General features: G+C 34.2%; 1 protein-coding gene across 2 annotated transcripts; it reads left to right on the top strand.

Moving 5' to 3' along the window:
- Nucleotides 1-3,539: 3,539 nt before the first annotated feature.
- On the top strand, nucleotides 3,540-8,307 carry LOC126715247 (ras-related protein RHN1-like). Of its 2 annotated transcripts, none has more exons than XM_050415760.1 (8): nucleotides 3,540-3,871; nucleotides 4,557-4,634; nucleotides 4,716-4,883; nucleotides 5,525-5,573; nucleotides 6,530-6,603; nucleotides 7,200-7,293; nucleotides 7,689-7,811; nucleotides 8,056-8,307. In XM_050415760.1, the coding sequence occupies exons 2-7, from the start codon at nucleotides 4,572-4,574 to the stop codon at nucleotides 7,787-7,789; spliced, it is 549 nt and encodes a 182-aa protein (XP_050271717.1). In that variant the 5' UTR covers nucleotides 3,540-3,871; nucleotides 4,557-4,571; the 3' UTR covers nucleotides 7,790-7,811; nucleotides 8,056-8,307. The 2 variants fall into 2 exon arrangements, with proteins under 2 accessions (XP_050271717.1, XP_050271716.1); XM_050415759.1 differs by having other exon boundaries at nucleotides 3,544-3,867.
- The last annotated feature ends 6,477 nt before the right edge of the window (nucleotides 8,308-14,784 follow it).

Genomic DNA, 14,784 nt, shown 5'->3' with positions numbered 1-14,784 from the left:
ATCATTTTTTTCTTGATTTATAAAATTTTGGATAGGTAATATGTTTTTTTGGATATAGGGTGAGAAAATTTTGATTTTAAGAAAGTTTGTTTGAAGAATATTATCAATTTCTAATGTACTTTAAAGATGCACAAAACTTTGTAAGTAAATGTTGTTTATGAATTGATATTAAAAAAAACGTTGTTTAGGAATGAATATTTTCTCTCCCTCTTTTTCTTTTTGAATTCTAGAGAAAGTTTGTTTTTCCTTTAATCTTGATAATAAAGAGATTGTTGTAATTATAATATGAATATGTGTATTAACTTTAAAAATATTTTAAAAAAAATCTTGCACATCGTGGATGTTAGCAACTAGAAAATGTAATATTCATATCTTTTATTTTGAAAAAAAGAAAACAGTTACAATTCTCTATACGACTTTCATAATTTTAAATAATATAAAGCTAATATACAACCTCCATCATGCATTAACTTTACAAATTATAAATGAGATAATTCTTATATGATCTTCTTTCTTATACGTGGGTTATAATTAAATTAATTGGTATAAAAATTTGTTGTCGGGGCCTAAGTCTAAATCCTGTTTAAACCAAAAATCAACTAATATTTTAGTTTGATAGTATGAACAATCATCATGGCACATACACCAAAAATTCAAACTATCTTGTATCCAAAAAATTATATATATGATCTCTTTTTTTTTTTTTTTTTTTTTTTTTTTTTTTTTTTTTTTTTATAGCATCAAGTTGCATATTCAAAGATCAAAAGTCTTGTAGCTCAACTGATTGGCATCTCCCGGCATTTTCGAACAAGACAACCAAGGTTCAAATCTCCCTTCCCCCACTATAAAATTATAAAGAAAAAAAAGGGTTGCACATTTAAAGAACAAATGATTCATCAATATTTTCCAATTTCACAAAGAAATTAATGGGTAATCACTAGAATGGTTACTCAAAGCCAATTTAAATGCAAGCTTGTGATACATGAATTGGTCAAATGGGCATTGCAAATAACTTTTAAGCCCAATTACAATCCAAATTAGCTTTTAATTGTAGTATAATTTTACATCAAATGTCTATTTTAATTTTCTTAATTTTAGTGTCAAGTGACACATTCATAACATTAGTGCAAAAGCCTATATGACCACTTCATCATCACTATTGTTAAATGTCTAGTATCTAATAATTTTCCAAATAGGTATGAATATGCTCTAAGGGCATAAGGATTTATCATAAGGTTTTGGTTTATAAATTTTTTTTATCTGTTTAGCAAGATAAAATAAAAGATAAAATTTGGAGGAAAGTTTTGCAGTTACTCCATAAAAAAAGGCTTTTTTTTTCTTTTTTTTTTAACAATCATCCACATATTTTTTTAATTAAATAGTAAGTCAGGTGATTTAAAAACTTTCCTCCAAATAAAAGATAAAAGATAAAATTTGGAGGAAAGTTTTTAAGTTACTCCATAAAAAAAGACATTTTTTTTTTTTAACAATCATCCACATATGTTCTTAATACAATAATAAGTCATGTGATTTGATGCAAAAGAGATCATATATGGTTCTGGTTAGCCAATTAGGAGTGAACAAACAAGGTAGATGATTGATTTGGCCCTGTTCATTGGCTAAGAGTCTAAGACATGTATGTCACTAAGTTAGCAAAGGCAAGTGACCCAATGCCTGAGCCCGTCGATTAGATATAGTAAAGGACGACCAATGAATGGGGATTTACAATCCACAAAGCACGTGGCCTATATTTACTAGGGTAATAGCCCCAAGATCGAAAACCTATAGCATCACTAAAAATGCTCCCCTAGATTTCGCCCATGAAGGCACACCCTCCTCAACCACAATCAAGGTAATGGCCAAATGGAGGAATGAATCTCGAAATCCAAAGACCTATAAATCCTCATCATCTCCGATGAAGTAAGGTATTAAAAAAACGGAAATGTGCGGTGATTGTTAAGATTTCCCTTTTTGGGTTTCACTTAAAAAAAAGAAAAAAAGTTATCAAAAAAATTACCAAAAGAGATAAAAAAAAATACCAAAAGCTGTCCAAAAATCTGAAAAGTTGCCCAAATATGTGTTGTTAATCAGCACCGTAAGGTGCTTGTTAACACAACCTATTAAAAAATATTTTTTGCATAATACTCTTCTTATTCTTCTAAAAAGAGTACTATTGATATAAGCATAAGGTGCTCGTTAACACAATCTATTAAAAAATATTTTCTGCATAATACTCCTCTTATTCTTCTAAAAAGAGTACTATTGATGTACGGCACCGAGGTCCCAAAACCTAGATGGGCCCTGGGCTCAGGCCCAGTGGCACAGCCCCATTACTTTAAGTTCTGCTTGAAACTACCTTCACGAACTACGAGTTTTGAGCCTCAGCCCCTAACCTATGTTCGGCATAAATTTCACGAACAATTAATGAAACTTTGTCCGGACGTACCATAGGATGCTCGGCAGTTCAGGGAACATCACTACCGAGCATATTCACTTGAGTTGGAACTAAGTTCCAAAGCCATAATCGCTGCATTCCACTCTCACCTAAACATTCACTTACAACAGATAATATTGAACCTTCAATTGCACTAATAATGGCAGTAATCATGATCTCCCCACTAACTTAGAGCTATAAATAAGAGAAGTTGGGGAAGAAAAGGGGGTTCAGAAAAAATGGAGAAAAAACGGTTATTTAGGAAGAGAGAAGGGATATTATTTTGAGTTTCTGTGCCGAGAACGACCCAAAGTAGGAAATCCTAAAGCCACCCTATAAATAAGTTGTGAGCCCAAGTGAGGTTAAGCCCAACAGTCTCATTTTCGACGCGCACAATTGATATAAGCATCAAACCTGAATAAGTTCAACTTTGTTGGGAGTATCTTAGTAGCAAATCTCCATAAGTGCATTTTTAATCTGTCTGGTGTGCAATCACAGATTTATCATTATAATTAAAATAAGTCACTGTAATTTTGTTACATAACAAGTTAAAGGAAAATTTTTCAAAGTGTAAATATGTGTTTGGATACAGCTTATTTTGCAGAAAACTGAAAACAATTAAAAATAATAATTTTTTTTACTGTTTGTTACTGTTCAACACTATTCATTGGCCTAAAATCACTGTTCATGGCCAATGAACAGTACATAATGCGCTGAACTTTTAAAAAAAAAAACGCCCAAAACGCGGACACAGCCGCACTACCCAAACGAACCTTAAGTATGAGTTTGCATTGCATTGTACATTATTTGCAAATATGTATAATATTGTACATATTTGTTTAGTTTACCATATGAATCTTACATTGCAAGTGGAATGTAAACTAAGAATTTCTCTTCTAAAAAAAAAAAAAAAAAGTTTGTTAAAAACAAAGAAAAAATAAAAGAAAAGAAAAAGCATATACAAAGCCGAAAAAAATGGGCCGCATGTTCTTGCTTTAGCTCATCACCTCGTTGGAGTGGAGAACTTTGCCTTTTGAAGAAGAGAACCGACAAAAAGGGCAACTAACTTACCAGTCAACGAACAAACTACCAGTCCTGATTCGAAACCATATAGCTAGTACTAAATTGACTTCTTCCAGGTTTCTCACTTACAAATAGTATGTAAATAGATCTAATCTTCCGTGGAACCAACACAAACTGCTCTGCCAATATCAATGTCCATCTCCTTATCCTCGTGGTTTACAGCTTTCTCATAGCTCATCATTGCTTTTCGCTGGATTTCACTTTCGTACTTGATAATCATCTCTGCCACAAACTCTCTTTTCTATTTCTGTCTCTTTGTTTCGTCCCTCAGAATTTTCAAGAACCAGTATCTATTTGGATTGAGAAATATGGCAAGGACAACAGGCAACAAGAATATACAAGCCAAGCTGGTGGGTATGTCTTCCTTATTATTTTTCTTATAAAATTAGTTCATGCTATGAAAAGGGCTAATTCTATCTCACATGGTTAAGCTTGATTTGGTGAAGCTAGAGAGAATCATTGAGCTTGTGGGTCAAACCAGAGACGCCTGTGTTATTATTTGAGACACAGTTTAACGACTTTGACAAATAGTATCTAATATTTGTTACTTCGGCGAGATTTCATTTTGTACAACCAGGACTAGATATTTAGATGCTGATTAATCATTAATAGTTCCCAAATCATGATTTTTCCAATTTCATGTGCTTCAATTATTATAAGCCGCTGTATGAAGCCTGGAGGGAACTGCATAATTTTATGATCATAGATTACTTAAAAACGCATTCCGGCGAAGTGATATCCTATTTGTGAGGAATTCTTTTTGCTCTGTCAAAGTCCTGTAGACCTAGAATATCTAATTTATAGAGTGTGTTAATATATAAAGTTAAGTTGGTTTATAAAACCTTATTATGGCGTGTTAGGTATGATCCCAGCGAATCTACTGAAAATGCAAGAAAGTTTCTGGATTAAGTTTAGTTAATTTTTTTTGTAAATAACTGAATTTGAAATTTTTATAGTTGTGCATTGTTATATACTTTTACACGAATGATTAGCAAGAGGGAGAAGTTTGTTGGTTTTGACATCATTAAGCTTTTCCTAGGTACTTCTTGGGGACATGGGAACCGGAAAAACCAGTTTGGTATTGAGATTTGTCAAAGGCCAGTTTTTCGATTACCAGGTTCACTTTCATTTTCTTGACTATTTTTCTTTCTTCAAAATCATGATGTTGTGTGGCCTCTAACATAAGTGTAATATGCAGGAATCAACCATTGGAGCAGCCTTCTTCACTCAGGTCTTGTCACTAAATGAAGCCACAATAAAATTTGATATATGGGACACAGCAGGACAGGAGCGATACCATAGTTTGGCTCCTATGTACTATCGTGGTGCAGCTGCAGCAGTTGTGGTTTATGACATTACAAGCATGGTAGCTATTTTTCAACATTCCAATATTTCAATTGTTAGATTCTCACATATTCACCTTTATCTAGGATTAGTTTTATTGCTAGCTTTTCACATTTTCATTTTTATCTCGAATTCATATTATGTTAGCTGTTTAATCTAAATATAAGCAGGTTTTGAAACATCTATATTACCCTTAAGATGCCAATAAGCTTAATTCTTTCTCTTTTGGTTTTGTATGTTTCATTGATATTGTAGTGGTAATTAGCCCTATGTTGCCTTTTTTTGACATTTCCTACACTGTTTCTTTTTTTCCCAGTGATGGCAAATCCGTAGGCATATATTGTAATCATTCTGACCATAATAACACTGGATAATACGCTCATATCTGATTATAATGTGTCTAAATATGTCTCAAAATTGGTAGATAACTCAATCTATTTAGGTATTGGATGATGAGTATGACTTATCTTTGACTATCCTGTTCTTAATGCTAATCCAAGTTGATCATAAATTTTATACCTATCAATGATTTGTGAATGCTTTGTGAAGAATTTGTTAGAATTACAGGTGACAGTGAGAATTTATTGTCTATAGTAAGAGTGATAAATACATATAAAGTGGGAATCCGTCTGACTAATTAAATGTACGGCGCTTTGCTTTCAGGAATCATTTGAACGGGCCAAAAAGTGGGTTCAAGAATTGCAAAGACAAGGTAATTGACAGAAATTGGTGATTTATGTTTTCTTGACTTAAAAATCAGTCAAGGGGATGGGATGGATCTAGAAATTTATCTTTTCCTTTTATGGGGAACATGGGGGATTCAAAATTTCAAGAATGGGGGCATAGGCAACTGCCCCCTCTCCCCCCAAAGTGGCAATCTTTCCCTGGTCAATCTCAGATAAGCTGAGACTAAACTTTATTTTTCTCTATATCTTGGTTTTCTATTGCTTCTTCTCTCTCTGTCCACTTCCTTCAATGAAATTCACAAACTGTGGTACTTTCGAGTCAGGATCATATCACCTGCAAATGCAATACAAGTTCTTACATGTCTTGATATGCACAGATCTAGACTATCCACTATGTGAGGCCTTTGTGGCACCTACATGGGTTCCATGTAGGCCCACATGCATGGAATCACTAGTGCAATTTTTCCAATACATTGCTTGGGATATGCCTTCCTCCAGGTCTGATGTTATAGTTGTTTATACCTTCCATTCTTTCTTCTCTTGCAGAGCATTAGTAGTCCATTACTCTTACAATTAGTTCACATCATATGTATTTTTTTGCCATCTCCAAAGTATGCAAGATCACTTTAGGGGTATCTCCTTGAGGATAAATTTTTATAATCATATTACGTGGCTACTATTGTCAATAATTTGTAATTCAAATGGCACCTCCTTGTCCAATTAGAATGGAATGATTCATGGGTTCAAAACCCACTGGCCATCTCAAAGTTCTGATAAGTTTGACCACCCTTTAGACTGATTAAGTAAAAATATTTTATTGAAACCATATCCAGAATCATGTGGAAATCAAGCTCAATTTCATATATTGGCCAGAGTTACCCCCTTCAACATAATGTTTTGAAAACTGTTGAGCATTAACGTACTGTGGAAGTGAACGGTATTAGTTCAAAATCTAATTTGATATCTTTTTTTACTATATCAGGAAATCCAAATTTGATAATGTTCTTGGCGGCTAACAAGGCTGACTTGGAAGAGAAGAGAAAAGTGGGAGTCGAGGTAGTTATAGTTCAATATTCTTATTTGTTATTTTCATGTTATGTGCCTCTAGACATTTGAGGAGAGGACTCACAACCTAAGCTTTGCCCTAGACCCTGAGAATGCCAAGTTGTGCCTTGGTTTGCATAGGATCCTACTTTGGCCTCTTCCTATTTTGATGAAATGCACTTCACTTTAAAAAATTTATTTTTATGTTTTATTGTGTTTGAAAAAAAAAATTGTCAAAGACTTGTATTGAACTGTGCAAGCATCAAACTGTTTATAAAAAAAAAAAAAAAATTGCACCCAGTGTACAAACTTCCAATCTTCTGGGGTCTAGGAGAGGTGATTGTTAGGAAACCTCCCCCCCCCCCCCCCCCAAAAAAAAAAAAGTGCCAAAGAAATAGGAAAAAATGGGATAAAAAAATGAACAAAAGCAAACACAAAAAAGCATTATAGCTTTTGTATGGGTGCATTCCATATTTGTGATTTTGATTAGGAGAGATTATGTCAATTATGCAACTTATTTGTTGCTTATTTGATCCTTGTTGCAAGTGAGTCCATTGTTCTATGTAATTGCTAAAGACAAATTTTCGATACTTCAAAAATGATTACAGGATGGTGAGCAATATGCAAAAGAAAATGGTTTGGTTTTTCTTGAAACATCTGCAAAAACTGCACAGAATGTGAACGAGCTGTTCTATGAAATAGGTAACTCTAGCTACCTTTTTCTGTTGATTTTTTTTTGGATCAAACGCAATGATTTGTCTCTTCATTTCACCGCAAAGCTGCACCTAGAATATGAGGGTTGATCAAGCCTTCAAAGTTTTGACATGACCATAATTGATCAGAAAGGAGGAAAATCAAATAAGAAATAAAACTCCTAAAACAAAGAAAGGGGCAAATGTCATTTAAGTTATAACTTCTGAACAAAGTTCTTAAATGAATAGTCTAGGTCCACTAGTTGCTTCATCATTTGGCAACAGTTTTTCTTTGATATTGCCCTGCCAATTAACCATTAATGATGACATCAACCAACTGTTGAGTCCAATTCTCTTTTACCCAGAAATTGGTTTCCATGCTTATAGAGAAGCCCTTTTTTGCAGCAAAGAGATTGGCAAAAGCTAGCCCTTCACGTCAAACTGGAATGAAATTACACAGTAGATCGCAAGAAAGTGGGAGAAGACTGTTTTGCTGCTCTGGATGATACCCATACTTGCTATTTAACTGTATGTACTACTTGCATGTTATGAACTTATAGTATGTTTTATTTCTTTAGCATGTTTTCATCACTCACTGGGGAGTCTCCATTTTTTGGCTATTGATTGAAAATATGCAGTCAACCTTGGTGATCTAGCTACATTACCTTTTGGTGATGTAATTAATGCTTAAATATAGCTTGAAAACCCAAACGTTTTTTACTAACTGGAAGAAGTTTTCATTTCCCTTGTTTTGTCATCCATATGATATCAGGTTTTCCTCGATCATTGGTAAGGACATCCCTGGATCTGATGGAAATTCATCGTGGCTGATCAAAGGTGAACTGGTATCGAAGCTGCACAAACATGTTGTAAGAATATTTGTTCTATGTACATTTTGAGATCTCATTAGAAAAGCTTGTGACACTTACAGACATTTTACATGCTCCTGTACGTGCAAGAGTGATTATGGAACTTGAAAGTCAATAAATACAGCAGTAAGAAGTGTCATAGCTAAAGAACAAAACTTGATTGCTGAATTATATGCAATATGGCCTAAAACAGGCATTGCAAACAAATCAGCTTGGGAGGGATATTAAACTCAAGCACTCTAACCATTAAAAATCCAAGAATTCACTATTCAAGCCCTCCTACCTGCCATGATTTCAACTTTTTGGTCAGTGCCTTTCTCTAATTGACAGATATCTCATTGCCATCCAAGTCATTTTCACTCTAATCATATGAGGTGCTATGCTAAGTTTAGATTACTTTGTTGCTCCTGCCAACATATTCATCCCGCAGATAATAGCACTTCATTCTGGTCAAAATGATATGATAACACAACAGCCTTCTCTATTTTTTGTCTTTTTTTTTTGGGGTTGGGGGGGGGGGGGGGGGGGGGGGGGGTCTCAATTTGTGGACTTCTGATTTAAGCAATTTACTTCTACACATTAGATTGGTAACAAATCAAGCATTCTGTTATTATTTCATGTTAATTTAAGTCTAACAAATTTAACCAGCTAATGCGTACTTGGTAATAATTACATTTCAAAATTATTGATAATGTGGCATAATTGTCAAAATTATTGATAATGTGACAAATTATATGATTAAATTCCTTAATGTTTAGCCAAAAATACTAGCAAAACTTTTTTTTTTTTTTGGATAGGAAGCAAAACGTTTGATTTGTCACAAACCTCATGTGAGGGTTAATTGTTCAAATAAAAAATTCTATGATCAAATTGACACTCACTAAATTACAAAGGTGACATTTGTTATTTTTGCTAAATAAGGATTTTTTTTTTTTTTTGGGGGGGGGGGGGGGGGTGACAAAGAGGGATGGTCCCAAGTTATCTCCTTCCTCCGAAAAGAGAATCCAAGAAGGAAAAAAAGAGATGTGCAAAGTACCACCTCTTTTTCCCAAAAAAAAAAAAAAGTCAGATTGTGGCTACAAAGTTAATTGATCTGGGAACAAAAATGAAATCCTAATAAACAAAAATCCCCAAATCAACCAACAATTTGAACTTGATGAGCCCATTGGCTTCACATACCCTTTTCTTTTTCGTAATAAATGAATGGCCTCTTGATCTAATGGTAGACTTGCGACATCGTATGGTCCATCATGTTAAGTCTTAGGATCCGTTTGTTATTGTTGTTTAAATAACAGTTTTCAGTATTTAAATAATATTATACGTATTTTCATACATTTTTTTACCCACACGTATTTCTAAAAAACACAAACAACGTTACTAGAAATCTCTTACGAAACAGGCCCTTAGTTACGAGTCTAATGCGGTCATTTAACGAGATCTATCAGATCTCGCTCCAATCAGCTTAAATAATGCCTTTCACACGTATTTCTAAAAAACACAAACAACATTACTAGAAATCTCTTATGAAACAGGCCCTTAGTTACGAGTTTGATGCGGTCATTTAACGAGATCTATCAAATCTTGCTCCAGTCAGCTTAAATAATGCCTTTCAACATAGAGTCTAATTAAAATTAAACATTGCTAATCCATCCCAAGAGTTTGGCTACCGAAAGAGTGTGATTCTTTATCCAATTACTAGATATGCCCATCATAAATTCTAATTCAATTTTTCTAGATTTCCTAAACTAACTCCATATAGAATGGGTCAAGCTTAGGTCCAGTGTTCAGTAGTAGGGCTGTCCAAGGACTCGTCAGAACCAACCCACCCGCTGCCGCCGACCAAACCCGACCCACCGTCAACCAAACCAACTACTTCAGTGGTCGGCGACGAATTTTATTCTCCAAAATCTGAGCTGAATCGGTCAGATATCGGATCTTCTCCTCTCAAATCTGAGGAACCCGATCCAACCGACCCATTTCATGTTTCTAGCGATAAAGTGTAGATCCGGCGAGATTTTTGAATTTTTTGGGAAAGATTTAGGCTAGATTCGGCGAGATTTCACTAGATCTAGCCAAGATCTCGCTGGATCTAGCGAGATTTGGCCGGATTTCTACCTTTTTTTTCAAAATTTTCTTGCCAGAGTTTTGTCGTTTTCATCTTTTCTTGGCCAGATTTTCGCCGTTTTCCAAATAACCAACTCCAACCGATTCACCCAACAGCTGTGGAAGCTCCGACCCACCCAATCTGATCAACCACTCCAGTCGGCAACCGGTTGAAATATTGACCACCCGATTTGGTCGGGTCAGTTCCGGGTTGGGCACAAAGCTGACCCAAGCCTATCCATTAGTACTAAACCTGTTGAGATGATAACATATATCAACTTTTGGAAATGTGTCCCATCTGACTGGATCCAACACACTGGATACACTGGACCTAAACCAAGTCCATGTAGAATTTACCACCACACTCATTAGGCTAAATGATAACTCCTCGCTTACGAGGTTGGTTTAGTAAAGGAAGGGTTTGAGATTCAAGATCAACAAGAATAAATATTATAGATTTTAAATAATATATATGAACTCCGTATAGCACTTTTAAAAAAAATAAATAAATAGTATATGCAAATAGAGTATTTTTAAATCCAAAACTAATCATCCATGTTTTAATGAGTGATTAAGATTTTGCTTAAAATATATACCAAAATAGTATTAATCAATATATATATATATATATATATTTTTTAAAGTAGTAATCAATATTTGGCTACATACTATTAAATGGAATACTCTAATCAACTCATATAATGATGATTTAATATTTTTAATATATATAATTTGACAACTAGGGAGGAGATTTGAATCCTTGTTCTCCATGTCAACGAGAGCAAGCAATGCAGTGAACTATAAAACTTTTTGTAATAATTGGAATTTTAAGAACTCTACAATAAAATTATTTAAAAAATTTTAGAAAATTTCTTATCAATTCATGCCATTCTCTTAAATACCTAAAGATAAGAGTCTTTTGGCTGAATATTGCTGAATCTGGAGTTTATTTGCGTTATAGGTACTGTTCCAAGTTAATTAGGGAATTAAGGAAAGAGAGTGAATTTCGGCAACGGTGTTGCCGAAATTAAACAAAAGTATGAGGGAGAAAGAGAAAAAGTTGGAGAGAGAAAATTTTGAATTTCGGTAATCACATTACCGAAATTCTACTGCCCGGGTGTGAAGTGCTCGAAGTGTGCTAGTGCTAGGCGGGTGCCCAAAGGGAAACTAATTGTGGCAATGCCATTGCTAGGGGGAAATTTTTTTTGGCAATTGTGGCAATGCCATTGCCGAAAATGGGAGGAAAAAAAAAATTAGTGGTTGCCGAAATCTGGGGAGGAATTAAAAAAAAAAAATGTGCTACATCCACAATATTTTTACAACATTTTCACAATAAATCACAAGTGATTAGTTATTATTTGTTCAAATTTGAATTTAACATTGAGATTACTTTTTTAATCCAACAATAACAACCAGTAATAACCTGCCACTTAGGATTTGTTGTAAAAATGTTGTGAAAATGTTGTGGACAAATCATTTCTCATTAGTTCCTTAGCTATTGGAAATCTTATGTCTTTGAAAATACAACTGTGTGCTCCAACCATCTTGGGGATTATAATCTGGTTAGGCAAAAAAAAAATTGAAGTCCATTTGCAGTGAAGAGAAAGTACATTCACTTACAAGAGCTTTCATCTTGGTTGTGTCACTGAGTGCTCCAACCTCTATTTTTTTTTCCCCCTCCCATTTTCAGCAATGGCATTGCCACAATGGCCACAAATTTTTTTTTCCTATTTCAGCAATGGCATTGCCACAAACCAATTGCAACATTTTTTTTTCCTCCTATTTCGGCAATGCCATTGCCACAAATCCATTCCACAAATTTTTTTTTTTTGAGAAATGATATGTGCATACAATTTTTACAACATTTTTACAATAAATCCTAAGTGGCAAGTTGTTATTGGTTGTTATTGTTGGATTAAAAAAGTAATTTCTATGTTAAATTCAAATTTAAACTAATAATAACTAATCACCTATGATTTGTTGTGAAAATATTGTAAAAATATTGTGGACATAGCGCTTTTTTTTTAATTCCTCCCCACATTTTGGCAATCACTATTTTTTTTCCTCCTATTTTCGGCAATGGCATTGCCACAATTGCCACAAAAAAAAACAAAAAAAAAAACCCTATTTCGGCAATGGCATTGCCACAATTAGTTTCCCTTTGGGCACCCGCCTAGCACTAGCACACTTTGAGCCACTCAATTAGTAGGTTTGGGTAGTAGAATTTCAGTAATGTGATTACCGAAATTCAAAATTTTCTCTCTCCAACTTTTTCTCTTTCTCTCTCATACTTTTGTTGAATTTCGGCAACACCGTTGCCGAAATTCACTCTCTTTTCTCAATCCCCTGAGTAACTTGGAACGATGCCTATAACGCAAATAAACTCCAGATTCAGCAATATTCAGCTAAAAGACTCCTAGTTTAGCACCCAAAAAAAACACTCTTTAAATATAAAAATGAAATAATACATAAATTCTTAAGTTCTCAATCCAAAGTTCACTCATCTAAAAATTTCATAAAAGAATGACAGACAAACCGTATGTCAACAAAATATGAAATATAGTTACCAGTATAACACCTAGCATTGAAAACTTTACTTAGAAAGACATAATCATGTTAGGATCACTCATGAACTGCATAGGGTAGTGTTTGTTTAGTCTAAGTAATTTTAAGTAATTCAAAAAGAATTTTGAAAAAGACAATACTATCTTATAAGAAATAATTAACTAAAAATGTATCACACAAATTATATATAAGAAATTGTGATATTTAATATTTTTTATAAATAGTGAATTTAAAGAGAACTAAAGAAAATCAATATGAATTTAAAAAAAAAAAAAAAAAAGTTAAATGAGTAATTAAAATCTCTTTCTGTAGTTTCTTTTACATAAATTTTCTTTCATTCTGTTAACAAAGTTAAACAAACTCACAAATTATGGGTGTTTTGAATGGAAAAAGAAATTTACTGTCAAGGTAACTACTAAGCGAGTTTAAGACCAAACAGGCAAAAATGAATCACAATGCTAGCAGATGGAAATCAATTTTCATTGGACTCGAAAAAGAGAAAGATTGAGAATAGTTAAAAGAAGAAAAATGAGAAAGTAGAAATCTGAAAGAGAGATTTGAGAGTGAAAAAGTATGAGACAAACAAAGCCAAAACGATAAGAAAAAGGTTATTATTTTTCTTAGTAAACAATGGATCCAACCTGCCATTTTAGCGGGTTGGGGTCGGGCTGATCCGTCTCATAAGTCCAAAGAAAAAACAATTAACGAGCCGAGTCTCATTTTGCCGGGTCTAGCTAACACAACTAACTTTCACTACCAAACAAAGACTAATTGAATTGGAAATCAATCGCAATAGGAGCTGCCAAACTAGCTCTGTCAACAGATTGATTAATGCAACTGAAAGCCCCCTGTTTCTGTTAGTACCTTTTATATATATAGGGTGCTCCCTCTAAGGGAAATTCCATGAAAGACAAGAAACTATAAAAGCAAACAATGACTTATTTTGGAAGGGGCTAAGATTGTGTTTCAACTTATGTGGTGCTCTCCATGATCAGAGGGCACTCATAATGCTCCTTTAAGAGCACTCATAGCAATGGTGCTATATAGGTATAATGGTATTTTTTAGCTCTCAAATCAGAAAAAACTATGATGCAACAATGGAGCTTACCTCAGCTACAATGCACATCTATCTTTAGATGTGCACTGTAACTCAAAGGTTAAAATATATATATATATATATATATATATATTACACTTCTCTCTCTTCTCTCATTAAATAAACATTTCATTCTCTCTCTCTCGCTCTCTCTTCTTTCTTCTTTCTTCCTCAATTTTTTTTCTTTCTAGCTCGCCGGCCAGCTCCCTCATCGCCGATCTGTTTCGCTGACCCATGCCAAGCCCCATCACCCAGTCTGTGCCCCTCTGCCTGCCTCAATGTCATCGACCCAAGCCCCAAGCCACCGATCCACGCCTCTGACCCACGCCTCCACCCAGTCCTCCGATCAGACCCACGCCATCTCTCTATTCTCTTTGCTGTGATTGAATTTGTTTGTTTTTTTTTTTTTTTTTTAATGTATTTTCATATGGGTTTGGTGGCTGTGGTGGCGGTTGATTTTGGCTATGGTAGTGGTGGTGGATGATTTTGACAGTGGGTTTGTGGATTTTGGTTATGGTGACTGGTGGCAATGGGGTTATGATTGTGGCCGGTGGTGGTGGTGGTGGGGGTGGGGGTGGTTGTGGTTGTGGTTGTGGTTGTGGGTGTGGGTGTGACTGATGGTAGAGGTGATTGGTGCTGCGTATGTTTTTTTGGTAATTGAATATATTATTTTATTGTAGTGGTTATATTATTTTATTGTGATATTTATATTATTTTATTATTTTGAAAGCTAAAATAAATCCACTGCTGTAACATGTGTATAGGTAAAATAGATAAAGTAATTTTTATCGATCCTAAGTAGTTAAAATTATAAATCTACTGTGGATGCTAACTTTTTTTAATACTTTCATAAATTCAGTCAGTGCAG

This window comes from Quercus robur, chromosome 2, assembly GCF_932294415.1.
Source record: "Quercus robur chromosome 2, dhQueRobu3.1, whole genome shotgun sequence".
In the NCBI taxonomy this organism is placed as follows: Eukaryota; Viridiplantae; Streptophyta; class Magnoliopsida; order Fagales; family Fagaceae; genus Quercus; species Quercus robur.
This window is presented reverse-complemented; position numbering and strand designations above follow the sequence as displayed.